The 27,993-nt window shown below is 42.3% G+C and overlaps 1 protein-coding gene across 1 annotated transcript in view; it reads left to right on the top strand.

The window, feature by feature from the left end:
* Positions 1 to 26,000, top strand: part of LOC104509589 (triple functional domain protein-like) — a gene marked incomplete at both ends in the record, with an annotated part of 50,147 nt that extends 24,147 nt beyond the window's left edge. Inside the window, 8 exon segments of the mRNA XM_010151573.1 lie at positions 6,167 to 6,336; positions 7,227 to 7,401; positions 14,149 to 14,344; positions 14,971 to 15,137; positions 21,244 to 21,363; positions 22,881 to 23,072; positions 24,287 to 24,436; positions 25,886 to 26,000. Of these exon segments, the coding sequence (XP_010149875.1) occupies positions 6,167 to 6,336; positions 7,227 to 7,401; positions 14,149 to 14,344; positions 14,971 to 15,137; positions 21,244 to 21,363; positions 22,881 to 23,072; positions 24,287 to 24,436; positions 25,886 to 26,000 (1,285 nt within the window).
* Between the last annotated feature and the right edge of the window lie 1,993 nt (positions 26,001 to 27,993).

Raw genomic sequence — 27,993 nt, 5'->3', positions numbered from 1 at the left:
CAACGAATCCCTAATGGCTTTTGTGCTTCTTGACGTTTAATAATATGGGGAGGGACAAGGTGAGTTAAAAATTGTACAGATAAAAGGTATGTTTCCTAAATAAATGGTTATCATAAAAGGTTGTCTGCAAAACATAAGAGCCAGAGTCAGGGTAGTCTTTGTGAAATCAGTCACCATGTGGAGATGAACAGGATTTTGGTGTGAATTCAGATTCTTCCTTACACATACGTACAGACACACATGCACATGTGTCTGAAATGGCTCCCTCAGCATCTATGAGTGGGAAGACTGAAATCCTGGCCAAGCCAGGTGTTTGTAGTAGTGCCAAAGCACAGCAACAGCTATTTTCCTAACTGGAGTCAAGTGTGGGAATACAGATCAGGGCTGAATTGTACATGGAAGGGAATGATCTCTGAAGAGCCTGTTGGCTTTTTGCATATAACCTTTTGTGTGTATTCTGACAAGTTGATTATAAAATAGCTCGGAGCGCTTTTTATGCGTACACAATATACTTAATGGTGTTACTAGACGTCTCTTCTTTTTTTTTTTGTTTCCCCTCTTACTCAAACTGAAGTTTACACCAGAATAGACTGAGATTGAAACAAAGAAAAAGGAAGTAGAGTTAGCTAATATTTCCAATACAAAACCTCGCTGTTCCTAAGCAAAAGTAATGAAACAGTAGTCTGTGCCAGCTGTTGAAGGAAGGGTGGCATCGTTCTGAGGGTGCCTGTGCTTGGGAAGGCTGAGGAGGCCTCCCTCTGGCCATAACACTGCCGAGTCATGCATGCCCAGCTACAAGGCATGTGTATTTGATTCAAGAAAGCTTGTTGGTAGCGGTCTCGCTTTGTGTCAGGACTTGCTGCCAGAAGTACGCCCTCCTTTGCGTTTTCTGGTAAGGAAACGTCCATCCACACAGCCTTACTTTTGCTCCATCCCAGGGTGGACCCTGAGGTGACAGACCTGCTCTTCTGCTCGCCTGTCACTCCTGAGTATATTTGAGTCTTCTGTGCTGGTGGTCTACAGCTCCTGAGTGGATATAATAATAAGGTGGTTCCCTCTTCTGTGTGCCTTTTCCAGGCAACAGAGCAGGTTGTGGATGCCCCATCGAAGTGTGAAGGCTCTGTCGCTTGGGCTTTTGTGCGTCTCTGATATTGTGTTATTTATAGCGCATCAATGCTCAGTTTGATGGGTCTGGTGGAATATATGAAGTGCAGTCTCTGGTCAGTACTATGATATGCTGGTCATCTTGAATTGAGGGTTGAGGAGAACAGTGTTTAAATCTGAAATAAGAGAAACACGGTCAGTGGCAGCACACTAAGGGTGTTGTGGTTTACTGCGTTGGTAGGACTGGAATCCAGTTACCCAGCAGAGGCTTTCTTTCCAGTTTTTTTATACTGGTAGCAACTTGGCTTGAAAAAAGGGACCAAAATAAAGTCCAAGCTTTACTGAAATAGCACGAAGTGCTTGAGAGAAGCAAGGCAGAAACAGCTTCACACAGCTTAAAGGCCTGTGGCATGGACGTTTGTGTTTCCTTCTTCAGTTAAGAAATGGCATGAATGCTAACAGGGTACTAGTAGTTGATAACATTTTAGGAAGATGTGACAGACTTTGTTTTGCTTCAAGGATGAATTTATTCTGAATAGGAAATTGTTTCCATTATAATTGGAGAATAGATAAGGATATTTGAAGCTTTTTAAGAAAATGAAATCTAATTTTCAAAACCTATGCAGGCATTTAGTATCTTAAATGTTACTGAAAGGCCCTGGAAGACAAACTCCTGGGGATTTAACATCTTGTGTTTTTTGTTTTTAAAAAGATGAAGTTTTTGTCCTCCGCTGCATGTCCTGAAAGCCAAAGCTTACAGGTGGACACACATACATGTTCCCCCTTCTGTGCCCAGATATACTTGTTAGGGAATACTATTGCAACAGTTGGCTCTGTAGAAATAATAGCTCCTTCAACAGCTGTGCCTGTGGTGATACACACACATACTGCAACACGCTGCTGGTGGGAGGGCGGGGGCGGAAAAGAGGAATTGGCAGTTTTTAAATGCAGAAATTGTGTGTCTCTGTCTTACCCTGTTGAAAAGGCTGACTGCATATCCAAAAGCCATTATTATAAACATGAAAAATAAATTGTGAAATACTGACAGATATTTTACCTTAATAAAATGACACTGTCACTTCCTTTTCTATGTTGCCCACACTTGGGAAAATAACTGTTCTCCGATTATATTTGGCAAAATACTGTAAGGTCTTACTTAGTTGCAGTCTTTCGGGAGATTGCAGAGATGGGACTTAAATGGATAGAGGCCCATGATGGAAACACTGAAACTTCCAGGATGTTGCAGACAATTAAAATAATACCGTCTCAGTGACTAATGGCATGCTCCCAAGAACTTAGTAAAGAGGTAGCACAGGATGCAGGCTCATTCAGGCAGATGTTTCTTAGTCTGTGCTATATTTAGATCAAGAAAACGAGACTGCTGGGTGAAACATTTGCCTGTCAGGGATTCAGAATTTGATTTCCTTCTCCAATTTTAATTCTGATAAGATGTGAAGAGCAGATGAAAAGAGAAGAGCCTCCTTCTGTGACTGGGCTGAGTTATTTATGCAGTTTTTTCACTGTACGTTAGAGCTGTGTTGCTGCTGGATAAAGTTCTTACTGAGGTCACAGGACTCCGTCATTTGTTTAAGGATCTTCGTGCTACTTCTTTTACAGAGAATAGAGAAAAACATGCCTGGAAGTTGCTCCAAAGTTCACACTGAGAGAAAGTTAATAGTTTTTTAATGACGAGTTTGTTGGGGTTTTTTTCCCTGTGGGATTTTTGTTGCCAAGATCTCTTTTACGGAATAATGCGTTATCTGAGAAAATCATTACGCTATAAAATCTGTAGTTCTGCGCTCCTGAACGTGTATGGGTAAGCTCCAGTCTCCATTCACCCCCCGCTGTAAACTGTCAGCTTTCTTTTGGCTGTGCCGTGCAACCTTGTACTGTCTTCATCCTTAGTTTTCTCTCTGAAAACAAGGTAATTTATGTAATTCCCAGTATATCCAGTGCTCGTTCTGGTTTTAAAGCCGTACAGAAGCCAGCTGGGTACTGAGACCCATTATGAATTAAGCTTCTCTCAGTAAATTGCATGAATTTCTATCCAGCTTTGATAACCTGGCAGCTTTGTTCATCTGTGTTGGCTTTATTCTAACTTCTGTGTATAAACATCAGGAGTATTTTAAGGGGAAGCTGATTGTCAAAAACTTACTTAGCAGAGAAGTGTAAAAAGCTTATTTGTAATGTATTAGAGTAACTTTTGCTATGGAAGTGTCACAGAGCTGTTCAGTCACTTCAGAAATGGCTTAAATTGTTCCACTTTCAACAGCATATGAATCACAGCTAGACAAGTAATGCATACTAATTACTGTCGTTCTTTCTGCACATTCGTAAAATGTTTCCCCTTCCCAAGCAGTGGGTGATTCAGCTAATGAGCTAGGCAAGCACAGTGTATTTTTGAGCCCTTTGGTACCTCAGGGGCAAGACGGCGTGTTTACAGTCATGCCGTGCTGGCCGGGCGCTAAGCCAGTCGGCAGTAACGCTGTTGTGCTAGTGCCCATGTTGTTCTGCTCCAGGCAAGTGGTGTGGCTTTGAATTGGCCGTGCAAAGGGAAAGGTCTGCTTGGTCTCCAGCACCCACAGTGAAATTTAAGGGAAATACTTGCCTGTGCAGTACATCACCAGCACGACGCATAGAAGTTTTTGTTGCGCTGGCCACGTCCTCTCTGCCCAGTTACAGAAGTGGCTGAAGCGTGTGTGAAGGATTGCAGAGGTGAGGTGTCCCTTGTACGAGTGTGACACAACTCAGCTGTAAAAAATGTGTTGGAAACAATTGAAGTGGTTCTTAGACCTGCCTTGAGCCACAGTGCAGGTGCTGGTATGGGAGCCAAGGGGCAAATTTGGTACAGTCCAAGAGACTCAATATGGCTTTAATTCCAGTCGGTCTGTAATAAACGTCTCTGAAAAGTTGGCCTTTTGTAGACAGTGCAGTAAATATGAAGTAGAGCTCTTCCAGCTAGCACCAAACTGGAGATCTGCAGTCAGCAGCAAAGCATTGCTCTCAACCGAATATATTTTCACAGTTGCGAGCTGCGCGGTTTGCGTGTACCTACCAGCTCACTTGGAGGGTCTCTAACACAGTGTCCTATTACAGGTCAGGCAGGAGCTTCAGTAGCTGAGAGAGAAATGGGACTTGAAACCTGAGTAAAGCTTTCAGATTGTATTGTCAGAATTCTTGCTCTTAAGTTTCGTCTCCAAGTGATATTTGCATTCCGAAGTATGCATTTGGAAAAATAAGAAAAAATTTGGATGCTGCCTTGCGTTATGCTGGAGTGAATGTTGACAAGTGCTTTTCACCCACTTGCTAAGTTTCATTGATTTGTGTTCCTTTTAATAAGAAAGACTGCGGTGGCTTGAGCTTGTGGTGTTTATGGCTATGGAGTTGCATTCAAATCCATGACAGGCATTGTCTTTGGGGCATGTGAGTGTAGTCAGAATAACACAGTGTGTATGAATAGGCAGTTCCGTTTGGGGGGGAGGGAGAAGTAGTGGATTTGTAGAAAAGAGTCTGGTTAAATGTCATTAATTCTTGCCAATTACGAAAATTTAGCTTATGGCTTGGTTAACTCAAAACCTTCCTCAGGAAGCATATAAGATTCCAAGATATAAAAACTAGCATTTGGTTTTAAAATAAAGCTTCAAAGGAGAACTGATTAATCAAAATGTAGAATCCTTCACTGAGTGTTCTATTTTAATGTAGTTAGGAGACCTTTATGATCAGAACATTATACAAACAGCAGCATGAAGTGGGTACTTCTGCAGAAAATGTTAAGCAAAGAAATAAAAAACTTGGTTTTCTGTCTTGAAATTTAAGCCAGTTTCGATTGCTTACTGTCTGTATTTTAACTACGTTAACCTTTTTACTAGGTTCACAGTTAATAAAGCCTATTTGCATCTCTGAAATCTATGTGTAAAGACAGAGATTAAAATGCTGTCGAAAGACCCTTAATATTGTCAATCGGAACAGAGTTAGGATAAAAACCCAAACTTTCAGGATAAAACCCAAACTTTAATCCATGTTCTTGGAATCGCAGGGCTTGGGATGTGGTGGTAAAAGAGAAAGGAGGGACCCGGTTTGGCTGCTTCCTGTGAATAGCAGTTTCCTTGCGCGCCCTGCGCTGCTCAGAGGAGCGCTGCAGGAGCCGGCCATGCTCCCTCCCTCCCGGCAGTGTTTTTATCAGTGGCACAATAGATGGCCGATGGTTTGTTGAGGAATAATTTTCACATGGTTTAGGACGCAACGGCTTCCCTCGTGAGCTCGTGGAGAAGAGCACAGTAGGATTCAAGCGCCCAGCAGCGATACCTAGCTGGCGCGTACCTGGAGGTGTTTCCGTAAGCAGCGGTGCGCGGGCAGCTCGGAACAGGAAGACACGCACACGTTAAGCGGGACACACACACAGAGGCATTGAATTAACTGTTGGAATTACTTCTGATGATTTGTGTTGTAACAGTGCAAAATTGAGATCAAGAGGGTAAACCCTTTAGCTGTAGAGGTGGTGATAGAAAACTAACTTCTCGCATCTGATTTCTCTCTCTGTTTCGTTTTCTGAAATGCCCTTTTTTCTTTTTTGTGAAGGCCACTGGAAAGTGTTCTAATCTGCGTGCATGTGTCAGCCTGGCAGTGTAAATTTGATGGTGGCTACAATACATCTCCCTTCCTTCCTTCCTTCCTTCCTCCCTTCTCTCAGGGAGTGTTACCATAGCATTTCCCTCCCAGGGACTCTCTCGCAGAGCTGCAGATGGGATTCTCGCTATGAACTCGGTGCTGCTCAATCGGATACGCTCAGTACTGTAGAAGGAAAATAGGGAAAAAAGGGTGACTTAGCAACACGGATAGAGCTTTCCTGGTATTTCCAAGAAGCAAAAACCTTATTTGAGTCTAAGGCGCTTTTTTATTAAATCGAGGATGGCGTTTTTCTATGAAGAGAAACAAATCCTGTTTCTCCCCCCCAACCTCAATCTGTTTTCTCTTGTCCAGGGACATGGATTTGGAATAGTGACTGCCTGATCATGGAGCTTATGCTTCTTACTTTTTTTTTTTTCCCCCCTCTCTCCTTTAGCTGTGGACATGGCTTGAAGAGTTACAGAAAGAACTGCTTGATGATGTCTATGCTGAGTCTGTGGAGGCTGTCCAAGACCTAATTAAACGTTTTGGTCAACAACAACAAACCACTCTGCAGGTTACAGTCAATGTCATAAAAGAAGGCGAAGATCTTATACAGCAACTAAGGTAAAACAAATTTTTATTTAAACCTCTTCTGGTGTACGTCTGATACTCCGTGAAGCTCTTTCTGTTTGGAGGGTAGAGATGATGACTACAAGATCTGACCTATAAATAAAACTTGTAAATATTAGGACTGCAGATGCTGTATTGATGGTCTCTAACCCCCTGTTTACAGGAAGCTCAGCTTATAAACACTACCTCCACAAGGAGGAGAGTTTGTTTACATAAGCTACTTCTGTGATAGGAGCAGTCATATGTCTTTGTAGGCTGACATGCAGGGCTCCCCAGAGTTTTGAGTTCTTAGAGGCAGCCTTTTTATAAAGCGACACTTGAAATTGGTTTGCAGTCTGGTAAGTAACTTTGTTGTAGTAAAGACCATCAGTTTGCAGTCCATTTCATTCAGTAACAATCAAATAAATTTGAGCCCCAGCTGCACTGGTACATGTACCTTTTGCTGCAGGAGCTGATATTGTATCTGAATTTGCAGGTTTTACACTAAAATAAAAGATTAAGTCATTTTAATTTATTATGATATAATTTTGAGTTTTCTCACTGCTGAGAAGGTTCAGTAAAGTAAATAGTTACTATATGCCACTTCCTTTTCACAATATGAGGGTTTGCCTCTGGTTTTAAATTTTATTCTTCTGTAAACAAAATGTCATTAAATGTTGGATTAGTAAAAAAAATGAAAGTAATCTAATTTCCTAATGCTTTTCAAGGACTAAAACATAATTTGGACAAAGACGTACAGACTTACTTTTCATGTAATATGACTTGCACTGACCGTATCTGAAATCTTTGCATTTTGTGGTCATGTGTAGCTTCCAAATTACATGAATTTTTTCAATAATACTAATTGTTTTTCTTCCTTTTCCCCCCCTCTCTGCTTTGAATAGGGATTCTGCCATTTCTAGTAACAAGACCCCGCATAACAGCTCAATCAACCACATAGAGACAGTCCTGCAGCAGCTGGATGAAGCCCAGTCTCAAATGGAGGAGCTTTTTCAAGAACGCAAGATCAAGCTTGAGCTGTTTCTGCAGCTCCGCATATTTGAAAGAGATGCAATAGATGTGAGTGTCTGCTCTTGGAGTTGCACTGCACTTACTTCTCCTCTCACACAGGAACATTTATGCTGAGATCGTTGTGCAGTTGCATTGGCATGTGGCTCAAGGGACTGATAGACTTAGTTCTTCCCTGAACTAAGGTTTTTGTCTTGTATGGGAAAGTGTCAGGAGAGTGCAGAGCTGAGCTGCTTGTTATTAACTCCAGCTCTCGTTGGCTCCCGGTGCATCTTTAAGCAAGTGTTTTATAAAGTCATAACTGTTGCTTCATCTGGTAGGTTTGGTTTGAATATCAAGCTACCTTGATATAACTAGTATGTTTGCAGTTCATGTGAATAAGGCTGGTAAGATGGTTTAGCACAAACCCTCTAAACTGTTGTTTTGTAGTAACACCCCTCTTCTTTCTTTTCAGTGGTCTAGCTGTCTTCAGTTGACAGCTACAAGTAGTGTTTAGAATTCTGTCTTCGTCTTCAGGGATGTCATATGGGCTGTCTGTCTGTTTATTTTTAAATAAGATTCTTCTCCACCTCTGAAAATAATGCAAAAGCAGTTGTAGTGCCCTACTTCTGCTGAACTTACAGAAATATGGAGATTATCCAAATCTTGGAGGAGGGTTACAGCTTATCAGTTGGAAAGTTACTATTTGTGTGCAGGGACGTGCATGCAAACAGGCATGAAATGCCACCTGGAGCTTAGGTTAATAGAGTTGCGTTATAAAGCTTCAGCTATGTTGATCACATGACTTGGTAAAACCAGTAACACTGTACACAGTAACCGAAACTGAGTTGGAAACCCGAAACCTCAGGAGGTTCAGGGTTATCCATCGGTAAATGATCCTGTTTGAGTATATAAATGGCTAATCTTGAGAATATGGAAACCAGGAGTTACAGGGATAATTTTACCCCTTGGCTTGCACCTAGTAAAAGCTGCAACTGTTGGTTAAGTACAAATGTTGTAAGGGCAAAGAGGCAGTCAGCAAAAGTGATTCCTTCTCTGTTTGGTGTTTTTTTTCTTAAAAGCAGGATTAGTTACCATTGCTGAAGTCTGGTTTAGGTCAGCACATTGTTAGGAGCAGTGCAGGATAGGCAGACAGAGTTCCTTGATCTGTGCCCATAGAGGAAGTGAGAGTGTGTGCTCTACAGTAATAACAACTCTGGGGCAAAGGAAGACCAGGAAGGTTCTCTGTTTTGGAACTCAGACTGAGAAGGTGAAACTAGTCTGCAGGGAGTTTGCTTCTTTGATTATGTGAGAGTAGCTGTCTTGAGTGTGCAAGGGAATGGCTTGACGGAATTGTGATTGTAGTAATTAGTTAGATGGCTGGTATACATGGAAGAACATAGAAGATAGCCCTTTTTATAGGATTTTCAGCAATTTTCAGTCTCTGCAGAAGTGATCTGCAGTGCTCCATGGGGTCTGTGTGCTGTTCCCAGAACACTTTTATTTAGGAAATGGTAACTGCGAGAGACAAGGAATATACCAAGAAAATTAATGGAAGAATTAGGTTAAAGGTTTGAGTGAAGTTTGTGATTAAGGTGATTACTCTCCTCTGTAGGTTGCCCAAACCAGTATTCTGCAATAGCAGAAGGCTGGTTGCAGGAGCCCTGCCTTGAAGATGTGTTCTAGCCCTTCAGAATAGGATGGCATCTGCATAGGTAGTAGTACTTCTGTGTATGTTGTTTGGTGATGGCTCTAGGATTTTGCAGTGAAAAGCCACATACCTGAACTTGACAAGTATTGCTTTTTCTGAAGCTGATACTTGGCACGCTTTATATTTTGGCACATAAAACATAAAGCAAAGTACCAATTACCTTGTTGAAAGAGCTGGTGTATTTTGTTTCTGTGGCTTGGAAACAAAAATCATGCTTATTTAGGATTGCCAAGGAGCCCTCCAGGGAACAAAAAGACCCTGGTTGCAGCGTGTCTTCAGCAAAATGTTGATGTGATTGCTCTGCTGTCTGTGTACCATCTCCTCTCTCTGCTTCCTCAGCAAAGCGTGCTTCTCTTTTCCCTCTCCCTGAAGGCAGACATCTGTTTGGAAACTTCCGGGAAGAAAATGTGGGGACTAGTTCCAGGTCAGTTACTTGAAAGCAGAATCTCAGCTGAAGAAAAGTGGTAGTGAGGAGGAGCCAGATGCCAGCTAGGAACTTGCAGACCTTGTTTTGACCTCCTCCTTTGTCCCGGATTTGGTGTGACTGGCCCAGTCAATTAAGTCTTGGCTGTAGGGGCAGTTTGTTCAGGGAGCATCCTGTGAGAACAGTTTTTCTGGAAGGCAAGTAGTGTTTCTAGCTTATCTTAACTGTTTGCAAAATAACACAGGCTAAAACAAGACCAAGGGCTCCTTTAGCACTGCAGGATCACACCCTGCAGCTGTGCTTCTGGGGCAGTGGTGAGATTTGCTGGCAGGGTTGGTCCTCCTCTTCTTGTCCTTACTCTTTCCTTTTTACTCACTGGCAAAATACTTTCTTTTAGTTGCTATCTTTTTTTCCTGCGACTTTTCAGATCCTCCTGCTCTTCTGAAATTGCTGTAACTGTAGCACTGTCTGTTGTGCCCCTTGCTCTTGGCATAGAAACTTCACATTCTCTGTCCTCGGGTAGGGCTTTAAGTGCCATTGATGCGAGCTATTTGAAGGGCCCAGTTGTGAACGCCTGTATTGACTGAAGGCCAGAAGGAGCACAAGGTACACGGAGAGTCCCTTGCTAGGGTGATTAGCAGCATAAGGAAGATGTGTAAGGACCTAGCCAGAGGAAGTTAACATTGGTGGTGGTATATGCAGCCTGAAGTGTCTGTGCGTTTTTGCTTGTCTGTAACTTAAGTGCCTCTAGACCTGTGTCAGGGCTCCACACAATGCATACCACACACTTTTCAACTCCCAGCTTTATCTCGACTCTATTTTTGGACCATACTTACAAGATGCCTGTTAAGTCATACAGCTGAAAAGGCAAGGATGCAAAGCGCTGGATCACAGAGACCTAACTCTTCTCCCTTTCCCATCTTTTCTTTTCTTTCTCCCCAGCACATAATATCTTCCAGGTCCTGGTTAGCACTCAGTTGGTACAAGGAATGTTAGTTAGACCCTTCTGAGAAGAGACCCATGCTTATTTCTTTCCCACTCAGCATGAAAGGGTCGTCATCCCTTCTCTGTTAGACCCTGCCTTGTGTCCAGTCAGTGTTACCTTTAGGTCTGTTAAAACTCAGGAATGTCAGGCAGCTCAGACTCTGCACTAGGAACTTCTGAACATGTGCTGTGGTAAGTAGTTACCCTGTGTTTGTTCTGGGTTGTCCATTTCCTGAGAAGCGGTATTAATTTGTGATTCAGTCACTTCAGCTGTCTATCAGTCGTGCGTCTTTGTTCTGTTTGTTGCAAGCCAATTGTCTTGACACAACTTTAAAACCAGAACAGGAGCCTGCTCACTAGAAGTGTGGCTTGTGAAGCAGAAGTTCAGAGAAGCCCTGAAAGAGGGTGGGCAGAGGGTGCTTAATGCATGTTATTTTTGCTTTAACTCTGCCCTTGGTGCGTTTCAGATTTGCGTGGTGGGTGTAGTGGCTGAAACAGATTGCCTTGAGCCACCCTGCTACTGTTGGAAAAATGTAGGGATTACTGCCCTTGGTAGGAACCCCAGCTGTGATGTGGACTGACTTCTTATCTTTTGAATGAATGTGGGACCATGCTGGCATTATTTATTTATTTGAATCATGGGCTTCCTGGCCTTTTGAAAGGGACAGGGAATGTCTTGCCTTTGTGCAGAATGTTTCAGACTGCTTTAAACAATGTGTGGGCCATGATCTTCACTTCAGGGTTGCATGAAGTAACGTGGGAAGAAGTTACAATTACTGCTGCTGTTTGTTGTTGTTTGTTGTTCTTTGGAGGCAGTGTCACTGAAACCTCTTGGCTGAGGTGACACATGGTGTTGACCTCTTCGGGCTACCACATCGGGTACAGTGAATCGCAGGACATTCTTAGAGTACGCAGTGACTACTTAAGCCATTCCCAGATTCACAGAGCGGAAGGGGTTGGAAGGGACCTCTAGAGATGATCTAGTCCAACCCCCCCACCAGAGCAGGATCACCTAGAGTAGATCACACAGGAACAAGCCCAGGGGCTTTGGGAAGTCTCCAGGGAAGGAGACTCCACCCCCTCTCTGGGCAGCCTGTCCCAGGGCTCTGTCACCCTCACAGGGAAGAAGGGTTTCCTCATGGGCAGGCTGAACCTTCTGTTTTCCCGTTATTGTAAAAGTACTGACAGCCACAGCAATCTCCCATTGTGAGCTTATGGTGTTCATTACTTATTTCCAGTCGACAGTGAGAGAGGTAAGGCTTTGGCATCTGCTTCTGAAGGGAGGTGTTCTGGCTTCGTTTTTATAAAGTTTTTATAGTGGCACAAATGTGCCACGTTAAACCTTAAATCACTTTTTAATGGTGTTTAGAAAGGTAGCGAAAAATGATGTTTTAGTGGCGGAGTTTCATAACCTCCTTTAATGCTCAGATTTTTCAGTTTGACCAAATCTAACCACAGTTTCTTCTTGAGAACAGCATTTGCGTTAACTGAACTGGATGGTAAATCTGATCTGTGTGAGCTTCCGTAGTGCAGCGGGTAGTGTGAAGAAACAACCATTAGGTGACTTCCAGTGCTTGTAGTAGTGAATGTCCACAGGGTTTTGACGACCAGCTGGGAAGAGCAGGTGTGAGGTACTCGGGATCAGAAAAGGAGGTTAGCTGGACGTAAGCAGTTTCTCAGGCTGGACTGTCACCAAGACTTGATATTTGTGACGTTCTAGTGGAAGGTGTCCCTGCCCATGGCAGGGGGGTTGGAACTAGATGGTCTTTAAGGTCCCTTCCAACCCAAACCAGTCTATGATTCTATTTTAGATCATTTTAGTTAGAGGGCGACGAGTGACAGAGAGGGGTGATGAGACATGCTGGGCATGGACTGAGTAAAATGGAAATAAAAGGAAGTTCTGAAGGATTTTGTGGGAGGGGAAGCCTGTGTGTGTGTTGAGAGGAAACTACTCATATGTTGTGGGGTGTCTAGAGCACACAGAAGAGAGAAGCTTTAAGCAGTGGCCGACAGCCTTGTTCTGTATATCTTCCTGCATCCCTTGTCCATCAGCTTTTCTGTTTTCAGCGTTAACCTCTGAAACATGAGTTTTCACTTGGGTAGAGCTGTCTCATAAGGATTAGGGATTGCAAAGTACCTACCCTAATTGTTTGGTATCTCCTATCATGGTATGATAGGAGATGAAAAACTTGAATATTTAGTGAATCGAGTAAAATTTTTACGGAACACCTTTGAAACAGGAAGTAAACTCACTGATGCCACAATTTTAAAAAGAATTGCTTGATGTGCCCATTTTTTTGGTGCCATGTGAGCAGAATGTAAACAAACCTTCAAAAAAGATTGTAGCTGACTACAGAAACTTTATACTGATGATTTAACTTTGCTTTCCCCTCAACTCTGTTTTTTCTACAGGGCTTGTTTTCCTGGAATTTCTCTTGTAGTTTAGCTGTCTCAGTAACTTCACAGCTCTGATTAACCACCTGGGAAGCGTAGTGGCATATTCCTTTTGCTGAGGACAAATTACTTTAGTTAAATAATTATGCAGTCAACCACTTTGTTGCTAATGCCGTTTTAATCAGATCATCTTTTTGCTGCGTCTGGCTACATAAATAGGTGTTTTCCTGTCATTTAGCACCACTCACATCAGTTTGTTCTACTCGTGAAATGGTGGAACTCTGGACCAAAGCCATATTTTGTTCTTGATATCTATAATTTTGCTTTCCCAATGAACTGCAGTTGTTTGTGGCAAAACTCTGCTGAAAATTTAGGAAAAAAAAGAAGATTGATTACAGGCTTGAAGGATTAAGTGTGTCAGGCTTGTTTAAAGTAACTGATACATCAAACCTGTGCCATAAGAACTCCACCTGTTTTGACCAGTGAGGTTTTAAGCATTATGTGTTAGATGTACGAACAGTTTTGTATATTAATAAAAAGGAATATTTTACGTTTCAGCCAGATTTTGCTGTATGATTTGGAAAATGCACTTGTGTGAACTGACGAGGACCACTTGCTGTTATGTGTTTAAAAAATACTTCATTAGCTTCTCTTCCTTGGACATCTAATGACTGAGAATAAAATCCAGAATTGAAGTGGAAACTGAAATGTAGCTGAATTATTTCAGCAAGCAAATTTAGCTCTGACATTACCGTAATTCTGTAATAAAGTAATATTTTTCGGATTTGCTCTATTCAGTAAGTACCCTGCCTTTTGTGACAAGTAGTGCTTCTCAGTGGTCTGGCAGAAGTCAGAGGTGCTCACAGAGCCTGGTGCTTCCTGATCACAGAAAAGTAGAGCTGGCTTGGGTAAAAGAGCTCAAGACTGGCATAATTGAAAGCTCGCCAGGCTCTTGACGTGTGAATTATTACTTGGTGCAGACTGAAGACCTGAGAAGACATTTTAGATCATTTTCCTTTAAAAGTGGTGATAAAAACATTTTAAATTCCTCTGTTTCACAAGTGATGTGTTGATGAAGGAGGACCCTAAAGAAGGCAAGGGTACCCACAGTATTGCAAGCGCTGATTGAAGGAGAGAGAGCTGTAGTGGTTCCCAAAGAGATTCTTCCAAATTGTTTGCTGAAATTTAACATCCATCAACAAGAAGAAATTCAAGTCCGTGACCTCCATCATAAGAACAACATTGGGAATAAACATTCGTTGTGTAATGGGTAATTGAACATTGTCTTCCTTCTTTTTCCCACCAGATAATTTCAGATCTGGAGTCTTGGAATGATGAGCTTTCTCAGCAGATGAATGACTTTGACACTGAAGATCTCACAATAGCTGAACAGAGGCTCCAGCATCATGCAGACAAAGCCCTGACGATGAATAACTTGACCTTCGATGTCATCCACCAAGGGCAGGATCTGCTGCAGTATGTCAATGAAGTGCAGGCATCTGGTAAGATGGCTGCTTCGTGCTGTTACGGGCGGTGGCTTTGTAAAAATTAGCCAGTTGTCTCTCCACGGGACGTGTGAAAATGGCAGAGATGGTGGTTTACTCTGAACTGGAGACGTGGACCTTTTTTTTCCCTTTATACTTCTATAATTTGATAGTGTTTGTAATAATACGCTGTTGTTATGGCGTGTAATTTTTATCTAAGAGCTGGCAACACCTGAAGATGTTTAGGTTTTGAAGAAAAGGATTCCACTTAGGAAGTCAGTATAATTAGAGTAAATATCAAGGAGTTAATTCTATTTAATTGGAACAATGCAGCCAAGCCAAGATTTTCACCTTTCAAGTCACCCTTTTTTTGTTTCTTATGCCACTTTACTAGATGGTTTAAAGTGTGTACGGTTACCTTAGGGTAAATCTTGGGCTTCTTTAAAAAAAAGAAAAAGTTAAATTGCGTTTTTAGAATGCAAAAACCTTTGCTCATTCAAGCAAATGCTCTGAGGATCGAGTTGAACTTGGAGAAGGAACGGGAAGAGTAAGTGTAAAACCGTGGAAACGGGCTGTTTGTCTTCAGAAGTTTTGTGCAATCCTGCGATTCCCTAAGTCAGCCTTCAACGCCTGTCTGCTTGCAGGTGTTGAGCTGCTTTGTGACAGAGACGTAGACATGGCCACCCGTGTCCAGGACCTGCTGGAGTTCCTGCACGAAAAACAGCAGGAGCTGGACGTGGCGGCGGAGCAGCACCGCAAGCACCTGGAGCAGTGCGTCCAGCTGCGCCACCTGCAGGCCGAAGTCAAGCAGGTACCTGAGGGCTGCGGTCCCCCCCCGAGACCCCCTGGAGCTGACCCACACTTCTTGGCGCCGTCCCTCCCATAAAGAGGGGTAGAATTCACTTCTGCTGAATTACGGCTTCCATTTGGAGGGGGGAGGGACTTTGAATTGGAGTGATATTCCCTGAACACTGGCTTAATAGGTCTCAAATGCTGATAACATAATATCGGCAGGGTTTACTTTCCAGGGGATAAGAAATGAGGTTTGGCTTTTCCTGGCAATAAAGTGGCCAATATCAGAGGTACTTATTTGATAAACACCTAAACTGTTGGTGAATTTGAGATGCTGTGGGCAAAACCACTGAAATAGGTAGAAGTTAAGCCAACCGTATCCTGGGCTGTATCAGGAGAAGTGTGGCCAGCAGGTCGAGGGAGGGGATTCTGCCCCTCTACTCTGCTCTGGTGAGACCCCACCTGGAGTGCTGCGTCCAGCTGTGGAGCCCTCAATATCAGAAGGATATAGACCGGCTGGAGCGAGTCCAGAGGAGGCCACGAAGATGCTCAGAGGGCTGGAGCACCTCTCCTATGATGAAAGGCTGCGAGAGTTGGACTTGTTCAGCCTGGAGAAGAGAAGGCTCCGCGGAGACCTCATTGCAGCCTTCCAGTACCTGAAAGGGCTACAAGGAAGCTGGGGGGGGCTTTTTACAAGGCCCTCTAGTGACAGGACAAGGGGTAATGGGTTGAAATTGAAAGCAGGGAGGTTTAGATATCAGGAAGAAGCTCTTCACAGAGAGGGTGGTGAGGCACTGGAACAGGTTGCCCAGAGAAGCTGTGGATGCCCCATCCCTGGAAGTGTTCAAGGCCAGGCTGGGTGAGGCTTTGAGCAACCTGGTCTAGTGGAAGGTGTCCCTGCCCATGGCAGGGGGGGTGGAACTAGATGATCTTTAAGGTTCCTTCCAACCCAAACCAGTCTGTGGTTCTATTAAGTTTACTAACCAACCAACCAAAACACTAGAAAGGTAAGAGTTTATCTTGCTCACGCTTGGCAGCATCACAGAAGTCTAGTAGACTCTGCTGTATGAGTACATCCCATAACGGCTCGCCGTGCAACTTGTCCCTTTTCTTATCATCATGAGCTCTTAGAAAAATTCATCTTCCTCATAAGACTGTGAGTGAGAACTCCAAAGTTGCTACATTTATTGCTGATGAACAGAGTGTAAGCATGCTTACTATGTAGATGGGAGACTGTCTCCAGGGCAAGGTTTTTAACAAGATTCCATTTGAAATTTTCTGCCAAACTGCTATAGTATTTTCATATATATAGAATCATAGAATCACAGAATGGTTAGGGTTGGAAGGGACCTTAAAGACCATCTAGTTCCACCCCCCCTGCCATGGGCAGGGACACCTTCCACTAGACCAGGTTGCTCAAAGCCACATCCAGCCTGGCCTTGAAGACATCCAGGGATGGGGCATCCACAACATCTCTGGGCAACCTGTTCCAGTGCCTCACCACCCTCTCTGTGAAGAATTTCTTCCTGACATCTAATCTAAACCTCCCTGATTTCAATTTATACCCATTACCCCTTGTCCTGTCACTACAGGCCCTTTTAAAAAGTCCTCTCCCAGTACCCTTGTAGGCCCCCTTCAGATACTGGAAAGCTGCAATGAGGTCTCCTTCATATATATATGAAAATATAGCAGTTTGTATATATAAAGTATATACATATACTTCTGTGTGTATATATATAAAGTGTATATATATAAAAAAGTATATATATACACTTTTATGTGTATAAGTAGTTGTACAGCTTGTAATCATGTGAAAAGGTTGGACTGGAATGCTGCAGGAATTTTTCCACAGGGTTCATCTCTCAGGTTACAGTGATGGAGACCAGCAAAGTGTCTCCTGGCTTAGTTATTTTAGTCAAATACTTGTATTTTCAACACTAGGTAGAGAAACTTTCAAGTTTAGTAAATTCTTATTTAATAAGCACAGAAAGCAGATGAAAACACCAAGTGTTGCTTCTCTCTGAACTTCTGTACCAGTTCTGCTTTGTAGCATTGAAGTTCTGTAGCTCAAGCCTCAGGACTAGGAGGAAGCACAAGGGCTAGAAGACAAACAGAGGTTTAAAGAAAACCTGCAAATAATTTGCTTGTCAGCTTGATGTGCAATAGGTGCAGGAAGGGCAGAAGTTTTTTTTGGGAAACCTTAGCAGACAGGGGGAAGAGGATGCTCACTGAAATAGGAAAGGACAGCTATATGTGGAAAAAACCAACCCGGAAAGGAAAATGTGACCATTTTATACATGGCAGGGACATATGAGTGGCTAGGGGCAGAGACGTAGTTAAGAGAGTGTGTCTCATCCAGAACTCCACTTGCATGTTGGCCAGACAAACTTTTCTTTTTTATCACCTGAAAGATAGCTGGTGGATTACGTACTGCTGCGATCGCTGCCACGTACTCACTTCGTAGAATGAATGCTTTGTTTTAGGTAACATGCAGCATCTGCCTGGGTCAGCATCTCTACCGGGCTCCGAAATGCATTGTTTTTACTACGCTCATTAAGCCTTTCCATTGCAATACTGTCTGCTGCTCTGATCATGGTGTGTGTCCTTGGATATATACCTATATATTCATACCTGTGCAACAGTGTACAGGTACTTGTACCCTCAAGAGTACCTTGAGTGGCCTTGTGTTCTCACATGCGGATCTTTTAGATTGGTTCAAACACATTCCAGTGCTTGAGCTCTGATTGTCCCAAAATACTACTCCGGAAGACTTGCTGGCACTCTGTACAGTGCCATATGGATATGAAAACGTAGCTAGGACAGCAGGCTGAAGCAGGTGTGTCTTGTGGTCTTATGTAGTTAGAGAGGAAAAATGGTCCAAGAATCTAATCTTAAACCAAGTATTTATCTCTAGAACCACCTGCTTGACACTTTCAAGTGTCCCAGACCCTTGGTTTCATTTCTGCACTTCTGATGATGCTCTGCTGATGCTTTTCTAGCCTGCTGAAGGTGGGGAGGGGAGAAATGGGGTATGTGGTCCACCCAAACAGTGAGGTGATGGGAACATGCCAACAACCACTGGAAGGCAGAAGCCCTGGAAGAAGAACAGGCTTGCTGTTTGCTCTTAAGTCAGAGCAGAGGGAAGGGTGAAACTGCTGCTGGCAACTTTCCTTCCGTGAGTTCCACCAGCTTCTGCACTAGTACCCTAATCTGAACCAAACAGGAGGGCAAATCAGTGTGTTTGAAATAGCAAGTTCCGTGCTAGCTGTCTCTGCTGAGTGTGGTGGGGTGCCAAGCCAAAAAGAGCTTTGAATTGGTGCTGCTTAAGCATTGTCTTGCAGTATAAATTTTCTGGAGAAAGCTAAATGTATTTTAACCCTGAGAAGGTGTGTTTCATTACACTGTACCTGAAAGAATTAGCTTATAAGATAGAGAGGAAGCTTAGAACTGTGTATGTAAGACAAGATAGAAATAAAAAAGGGATTTAAAAACATCTTCCGCCCCACCCGGTGTTCTTACTGAAAAATCCTTTCCTCCAAGCATAGTTTCTGTCTACAGTCTTTTGGACCCATCTGGTTCCTCAGAAGTTTCCCTTTTTCTTGCTTCTGATTATTAACAACGCCAAGGTGTCTTAACAGCCTCAAGACTTGCAGCTTAGTTAATGGTCCCTTTTGCCTGCCCCACACTGTGATCTGGAAGAGTCTCCTTGCAGTAGGAGAGCTTGTTCCAAGGCCAGAGCCGTCTCCCGTCCCCAGCAGGGCTCCATCTGACCCAGTGTTTTTTCCCCAGAGGAGTAGTATGCGCACCCAGGCATACATCTGGGAGCTGCTGGCATGTCCCACATCCACACTGCAGATGTATTCTTTTCCACAGACCTGCAGGTTTTGTATAAAAGAATTCAAGTACGCACTATCAGGGGAAAGAAACTTGTTTGATTCGTTGCACAGGCGGCGGGGGGGAAAGCTGCATTACTAATACAACAGCACTGCAGTCTGAATAAACATAAGGTCAAAGGTGAGATTGGAATGCAGATTTGAGGGCATGGATGTTGTGTCAAGATGTCTAGACCTGTTGCTTCAAGCTGTTAAAGACATGTTAGAGCGTACTTTGGATGAAGACCACATGTACCTTTGTTTTTAAGGACTTGTGTTTTAATAGGGCCTTTGCCTGGTTTCCATCCATATTTTCAGTCTGTAATTATGGTCCTGTCATCCTGATTCACTTAGTAATAATGTGACACAGTAGCATTAATAGTAGTGTCACGTGTGGGTCACTAGATGAGGGTATTTAGTGTTAAGAACTAACAGTGATTTGGTAGCTAATATAATTATTACCAGTGGCTAAAGGTGTAAAATCAATTTGTAAGAAAAGGTTAGAGAAAGTATGCTTAAACGCATTATTTTCAAATCAACTGGGCCCAAATAAATTCACCCTAGAAAACTGTCTGAAATAATGTCATAGACATTAATGCTTATATGGAGGTTGGATGAGATTCTGGAGGTTTGGAATTCAACATCTACTTCTCAGAAGTGGGCAAGGATTAGCTAGGGTAGGATTATAGGTGAGCTGGAACATAATTCCCAGAAAATATATTGAAACAAGTAGTCTACCTGGGTAGAGGTGAAAAGGCAGATGACCTAGATCCTTCTATTAAAGCTTTTAAAATCATTCAGTCTGTCTGGCCAGAGCTTACTATGAGAATGTCACGTGAAACTACATGACCATAAATGATAAGTTGCTGGACAGCCATACTCAGTAACAGAAGTTAAGAGACTCACTGGATTGGAAAAGAGATTTCAAAATGTTTAAAATAAAAAATCTGTAGAAGTCTATTTGTATTTGGATACTAGTTCATGTTTTCAGTCAGAAAATCTACATGTTAGAGTAGACGCTATGTTTTTAAATTTGAAGATACAGGCAGATGAAGCAGGAAAAGGGATTTGTGTTCATCAGAAGACACTGGATTGCAGTTCCAAGTGATCTCAATGTATGGGAGAATTTTGCTGCAAGAGGGATGTGGATTTCATTAGTGACAAATACAGAGCATGATGTACTGGCAGGAATAATCAGCTGAACAAATACAGCACAGGGGTAATTGCTGGCTGGACAGCAATTCCATAGCAGAGTTGTACAGATGACAATGAATAACCCAAATTATGCCCAGCTTCACTCAATATTTGAAAGATTTTGATCGAAGTGTTCATTATCAACTGGAGAGAGCTTGTAAAAGAGCAGTGAGAAAAATCAGGTGGCTAATTTCATGTGGGAGAGGCTGAAGAGACTGGGGTCAGTAAGAGAAGAGGAGCCTAGAGGAGGGTATGGAGTAGTGGTCTTGAGGGGAAGAGGAGTTTTTAAAAGGGAGAAAAAGGTTGGGTTGGGGTTTTTTTTGCCTGTTATGGGTAGGAAAACCAAAATGAGTTGAAATTGAAGTGAGACACATGTAAGTGTTGGATGTCAGAAAGAAGTCTTATGGTGATAAAAATGTCTGGTGAGAGTGTGGGATGTCCGTTATTGGAGTCATGAACACGGCACAGATCTTTTGGGGGAGGGTCTTTGAGGTTGGATGTTCCTGATGGTGATAAGGAACGCACTGGGTGGCCTCCTGAGGTTTCTCCCCACCCAAGGATCTTTCTGTTTTCAGTGGACATGTCAGAGAAGGCATATCCTGAAAACAAAAACTCTTAAAGCAATTGGAAGACACGTGATCATGTTTTTCTCAACATTAATATTAAAAATTATTTGCTTATTTTTTCTAAGCTGCATGTCCTCAATTTCCATTACTGACACTTGCTCTTAGGCAAATAATACTGTTTGTAACTTGTTCCTGTTTTCCAGGTGACAGAAGTGGTAGTCAAAAACACAGCCTTGTTTAGAGTATAAACTGGAACCACAAACATGTAGTAGTTGACTGGAAGACAGAAGTTGTCAGCCAAGTGGAATTATAGTGAATGTCATTCACTGTGTTTATTGACTATATCGTTCACTGAGATACATAATTAGCTAATCAATTAATCGTCAATTCCAGTGCTGCGTGTGACCGTAAACGCTTTTGTCTGTAGCAGTGACGCTTTTCTTGCTGGTTGGCAGTGGAATTGCATATTTCATGGTCTTCTCTTTTGCTATAGGTTTTGGGCTGGATCCGAAATGGGGAGTCAATGTTAAATGCTGGGCTTATCACTGCCAGCTCGTTGCAGGAGGCAGAACAGTTACAGAGGGAACATGAGCAGTTTCAACATGCCATAGAGGTAAGAGCTTCATGTCAGTGAGCGTAGCTTATGAGTCTCTGTAAATCGCACTGCAGTAAGGAGATACATCTCTCCTGTCCCTTTTCACACTGCTGGGTTAACGCTACGACATTTTGACATTGGGAATAGCTGCTGAAGTCATATGGCAGAGAGATAAACACACTTACTGGAAAGGTGGATTTTTTGTTCTTGTTCATATTGGAGCTGCAATTCCAGGTGAACACATCATATCAGTGCCTGTTTGCATCTTTGTAAAGCAGTAGCCAGTTTTTGATTGGAGAGGAATTAAAAAAATTATAATAAATTAAGCAAGTCTGTTCATAGCAATTTTACCAAAAATGGGGTTTCCCTTGTTAAGAGTACAAGAATATAATGCTAATTGTTCAAGTTAAGAATAAATGGAGCAGCAAACATCGGGTTTGTCTACTGTCAGATGATCATTTTAACGTTTCTGGTTTTGTTTGCCCGCAAGTTTCACTGAAAATTGGTGTGGTGGTGTGTCCATCCTCCTGCCATGATTTCAATCTAAACTTATCAGATTGGTCATAGCCATGCAAAAAAGAGGCAGAGGTCTTAAAATTGACTGGAATGCAGTATTATTAAATTATATGTATGATTGAGGGTCTTGGGGTGATACTGTAGATAGCACAAGTCTTGTTAAGAACCTCACTGTTGTTGAAAAATTAACCAAGGTTATGATTGTTTAGGAAAACTATTTTTAGAAGTAGTCTGTTGTATAGTAACTCTTTTCACCTTCACCTGCTATTCTGTGGAGTTACATGTTTTCTCCTCTCTGGGTGTTCAGGATTTTTTTTTTGCAGTTAGCACTATATGTACCCGCGTTTTGAGAGCTTTGGTAACTCTTTAAAAAATCATGAAACCTCTAGACTTTTGTCAGTTTAAGGAAAGATGATTAGGAAGCTTAAATTCTGAGTTTTCTGGATCATTCTGTACTTGCATATAATAATATTTATTATAGTTAGAGGTTCCAGATTTTAGGCAAGTATGTGTTTACATGGAGAACTACAGTTAAAAATTTGCTCAGATTGAAAAGAGAGTTCTTCTGTTCTGCACGCCGGCACCTTCGTTTGCTAACTACTAACGTGCGGAAGACTGTGGTAAAGCTGTGAGGACAGTAATAGTAGTCATGCCAAAATAAGAGGCATGCTTTCCATCTTTTTTTTTTCCTCACCATCAAAAAAAAGATAATCAACCTGAAATTCATAATTATGGCAAAGTGTACTGCAGTGTAGATAGGCCGTGCGTGGCTTAGTGCCATGCCGTGGCTGTTGCCTGTGGACTGCTAGTTGTTGTTGGCTTGATAAATCTCTACAGGATTTATTTCCTTTGTATTTGCGTAAGTCATGCAGTGACTGATGTTAGACAGTGCTTTTCAGTGAATGGGTGTGCATGTGTATAGAACTGTCAGTGACACAGTGGAAATGTGAGCCTTTGAGCTATTCAGGAAAATGAATTGAAGTGTTCCACTGAACTCCTGAATTTTCACCCCTTCCCAGAAAACACATCAAAGTGCCCTGCAGGTTCAGTAGAAGGCAGAGGCAATGCTGCAGGCTAATCACTATGACATGGATATGATCCGGGAGTGTGCAGAGAAGGTTGCTTCCCATTGGCAACAACTGATGCTGAAAATGGAGGACCGTCTCAAGCTTGTGAACGCTTCTGTGGCCTTCTATAAAACTTCTGAACAGGTATAAAAATGCCATGTGATCTGTGTCTACCTTGGTTAATTCTTCAGTGTGGCATACAGCATCATTATCTAAAAAAAAAAAAAGATTGACTAGGCTTGGTTATATTTACTAATTTGACAACAACAGCAGCTACACAAAAAATGCAAAAAGCAAATCCTCTTCTTACCCGCTGCCTTAGAAGGAGAAACCATGTGTTGCAGCCCTTAGTATATAAAATGGTCTTATAAGACAAAGACTTTTTACCAAGGCCTGTAGTGACAGGACAAGGGGCAGCAGTTTTAGACTGAAAAGAGGATAGATTTAGATCAGATAGAAGGAAGAAATCTTCGCAGAGAGGGCGCTGAGGCACTGGAACAGGTTGTCCAGACACACTGTGGATGCCCCATCCCTGGAAGTGTTCAAGGCCAGGCTGGATGTGGCTTTGAGCAACCTGGTCTAGTGGAAGGTGTCCCTGCCCATGGCAGGGGGGTTGGAACTAGATGCTCTTTAAGGTCCCTTCCAACCCAAACCAGTCTGTGATAAATGACTAGTAGCGAAGTTGTGCTAACTACTAAGAGACTGCAGTGTAATTGGTCTAGCTGAACTTGCTTCCACTAGCAAATCCCAAGGAAGGTACACTACCAAAGTGCAGTGATTATTGGTGAAGACTCAAACCTTCATCTCTCTCTTCTGTCACTCCTTCTATAATATTCCTCAGCTTCTTATTTTTAATTGAGAAAATCTTGTAAAACGTTTTCAAGATGAAGCACTGTACAAGTGTTCAGTTGGATTTCTGCTTGTTTCAAGAAGTTTTGCTTAAACCATAAACAAGTTACACAGAGGTTTTAATTGAAGTACTTCAGATGGATAATTCTGGGTTTTGTGTGCAAGTCAGAAAAGTCAGCTTCATCCTGCTTGTCTGCAGAAGAGGTAGGGGGAAAGTTGGCAAGGTTGCTTCCTCTGCAATCGTATCTTAAGCACATCCTGAACTGTGCAGTCACAGAGGTGGAGAAAGATGAGCAACTTCAGGGATAGCCTTCTGAGCAATTCTGTGTAAGTAGGCCAGTGCTTGCAAAGCTACAGCCACGGTTTGCTGCCTTCTCTTGCGTTCCAGTCAAAGCATGTCAGAAGCTAAGGCACATGCAAGAGGTAGATTGGTTTTCGTATTTTTTTGGCTTGAGTTTGGAATTTTTGTCTTACTGAATTATATTTTGAGTTGGGCTCCTTCCTGATAGGTGTGCAGCGTGCTGGAAAGCCTGGAGCAAGAATATAAGCGAGAAGAAGACTGGTGTGGGGGAGCAGACAAACTGGGTCCTAACTCTGAAACAGATCATGTGACTCCCATGATAAGCAAACACCTGGAACAGAAGGAGGCGTTCCTAAAGGTAGGGTGAGCTATTGGTGGTTTGGTTTTTTTTGTGATCTTCTGTGTCTTGGCAAGCCTGCAGGCAAACACTCACTCTTACAGTGCTGAAATGTATGTGGAAAGCAACAGTGCTCATTCAAAAGCTACAGGTATGTCCCAAACTGTAGCGATGTGGGAAATGGCACGTTAACGGCTTCTGACAGTGATTAGGAGAATACTGCCAAATGCATAAAATTGTAGCCAGTTCTATATTTCCTGTTGAACTTCAATAGATGTCAGGTCTCCCACTGTGACCAGAGAGGAACTGGGAATCACTGCTTTGAGCAACTGTCAGTCTAAAGAATGGCTTAAAGGCTGCTGGTCTGGAAGAGAAGTGACAGTCACATAGTGCCATTGCTGCCTGTGCATCAGGGCAGCTCTCAGATGTACTTGGACGACAGTAGAGTACGGAAGAAGGAAATTGCTAGACAACTGTCTAGGAGGAGCTGGGTTTGTGTAGTAGTCTGCAGATAAATGAAAAGTTTTGGTTCCGACTAACGCCCTGGTGAAGGGGGTTATTGATTGTACTAAACAAATGTGCATCGGGCGCTTGCCAAGCGGTGTAACTAACCCTGTAACCAATTTTAAAACTTAATTTTATTAAGAGCCTTTTTGTTCTCAGCTCACAGATGAGAACATTCAAAAACGTATTAGGGTAGCTCTGAGCATACTGTCAAATAGATCTTTCTGCAGCTGGCATGTGAGTTTCTAGTCTTCGTGTTAAAACATTTTGAGAAATTACTTAGTGTCTCTTGTTAAGGGATCAAACCATGTTACCTTTATCTAAGCTTTTGAAGTAGCATTTCATGTTCTGCTTACTAAAAATAAGGAGCCGGCCCGTATGTAGTACTTCGTGTGCATTAAGATGAGGAAGGCAGCTGAGCTGAGGGTTGGCAATACAGGAACAAGGTCTGAAAGCTCCCGAGGCCTTCTCTTACTATTTTAAGGGCACGTCTTAATATTTTAGCACTTTCAGTTTCACTTCAGTGGAGTGTTTACTTTTTGTTTAAAGCAGTGGTGGATATTTTGGAATATCCAGAGGATTACATAAGCATGTGCACTCTGTTTACACAATAAATAACTTCAAGTGGCACATGGCACATATACAAAACAAATTTCTCTGTGAGCTCTGAGTCATGCTGAAAGCACTAGAGCAGGTAATTGCTTTCCAGGATCTTCAGATAAAAAATAATAGCATTTTGTTTGGGTTTTTTTTTTTCTTTTTCTGCCAGATAAGTACGATTAACTGTTATTTGTTGGGAAAACTATTTTAGTGTTTTGATTGGCTTACATGTAGAAGGATTTAGCAAGTAACGCTTTTTAAAATGGGAGAGGGTGGGAAGTGCACAAGAGGGAATGAGGAAGGTCCTTCTCTTTCTGGATATATGTGTGTGCTTCTTCAAAGAAAGTAACACCGCTGACTCTCTAGGCTTGCACGCTGGCTCGGAGGAATGCTGATGTCTTCCTGAAGTACTTGCACAGGAACAGTGTAAACATGCCCGGGATGGTGACGCACATCAAAGCACCTGAACAGCAAGTCAAAAGTAAGGGGTTTCTTGTTCTTTGTTTCCTCCAAAAAACATGATTAACTCATGTTGTGGTGTGCGCTGATGGGGGACTGAAGCCTGCCCAAGTGGAAAGGGTTCTGTCAGGCTTAACAGGAAATAATTAAAATTGCTCCCACACTTTGAAGGAGCTGCCAGTTATCAAATTCTCTTATACCCAAATGAAGTTGCTTTGAATTTATTTTTCTCCTGCTTGTACTTAATTTTCTTTCCATTTGAGACTCAAATGCGATGCTTTTGTCAAAGAATGAGATAGTAACCTTCCGCATGCTAATGTTTGGTCTGAAGCCAAATGGGAGCCGATCGCTGTTAGCTTACTCAGTGTGTTAGTGTGGTGCAAGTTCCTTGGGAGTGCTAGGGTGCTACAAGATAATCCCTTGAATGATGCCCTTGGACCCTTCATATTGTTGAGTTGGTGTTAAGGAACTTTATGAAGTGTAGCATAACTGGCATTATGTTTAAAGTAGATGTGTAGATAGGTGGCAGCTGAAGTAAGGTAGGAAAGAATTAATACATGTGGCTTGGGTTTTGCTGGGATTAATTCAACATAGTGCAGCTTTAAGGTATAACATGCACTGTGGGGAATAGGGAGAGAAATCTATGGGGCTTTCAGGGACCAAGGGACAGACAGAACCCATGGTATGCATAACTGGTGGGTGAGGTAGGCAGAACAGAGATCTGAGAGAGATATTCAGAAATAAATACTGCTTTTTGGTCATTTATTTGCCAGTTATATTGTGCTTGATACATTTTTGAAGCGGTAACTGAACACTCAGGCCATGCTACAGACTCAAAACTAGGGAAGTCTAATTGTCTAATTAATTGCTGTTTGCAGCCACCCAAAGCAAGTTGTGCAGAGGATGGAGCCAAACTCGGAGGAAGACAGCAATAGGATCAGAGGAAAAACTTGTAGCAAGGAAAATTCTGAGTGGATATAAGGAGAAGGTGTTACAGCAGGAGTGAGAAAGCACTGAGTAGAGCAGGTAGCCCAGAGAGGTAGTGAAATCTCTGCCTTTGGGAATTTTTAAAACTCAGTTGAACAAGCCCCTGAAGAAATTGGAAGTTAGTCCCTCTTTGGAGAGATTTCAACAGCTGGCCTCCAGAGGTCACTTCCACTCTAGATGATTTGATGACTCTGTCAGAAAAGGACAGGCTCGTTATTTCACTTTACTGTGAGGGGAAAAGAGTTTGTATTAAACTTCCCCATGTGTCTGACAGTACTCAAATTGAATCTCTCTGTGCTGAATTTTTTTGTGTTGGTAAGATAATAGGGTATTGGCCACACTTTTCACTCTAAGGAAATAATTGGATTGTGGCAGTTGAAATTTTCAGCATGTAGACCTGAGAGAAAGGATTGTTTTTCCTCTGTCCCCAAGGCATCAGCATTTATGGAACTGTACAAGACAACATATCAACACAAATGATGGCAGCACTCAGGAAGCTGTAGCTACCACACTTAAGTATAAGAAAAAAATGTTAGAGCTTTTAGACAAACTTTAAAAAAAATCAGTCTTGAAAGCTGTGCAGAAACAGTCATTCTGAGAAAAGTAAATGTGTTCAGATGAGGAAACAATAGAAAAATCTCTGCTAATGTCTTTAAGAATGTCAGAACTGTAGAGCTCTGCGTGTTCTGTGTACACGTAAAATCCTGGATGAATGATACGTTTAAAAAGCAACAGAAGTACTCAAGCAGGAAAAAAATGAACTATATCCCTTAACGCTTTTTCCCCATAAGCTGGGTAACACAGGGTTCGGAGAATTAAACATGGGTCAGGGTAAAACTAGCAAGGTCTCAGTGGTATGGTGGTAGCTGACCAAATGATTTAAAAATTCACTCTGATCCTCCTGTTCAAATAAGCATCTAAGGAAAAAAATCTCTTTTCATCTCTTTTATAAATAGATAGAGGGAAAAAAAAATCACAGAATCATGTAATCATTTCGGTTATGAAAGACATTTAAGATCATCAAGTCC

The sequence above is a fragment of the Eurypyga helias genome, unplaced genomic scaffold (assembly GCF_000690775.1).
Source record: "Eurypyga helias isolate BGI_N326 unplaced genomic scaffold, ASM69077v1 scaffold27695, whole genome shotgun sequence".
Classification (NCBI taxonomy): domain Eukaryota; kingdom Metazoa; phylum Chordata; class Aves; order Eurypygiformes; family Eurypygidae; genus Eurypyga; species Eurypyga helias.
Note: the sequence above shows the minus strand (reverse complement) of the source record. Positions and strands in the feature narration are given on the sequence as shown.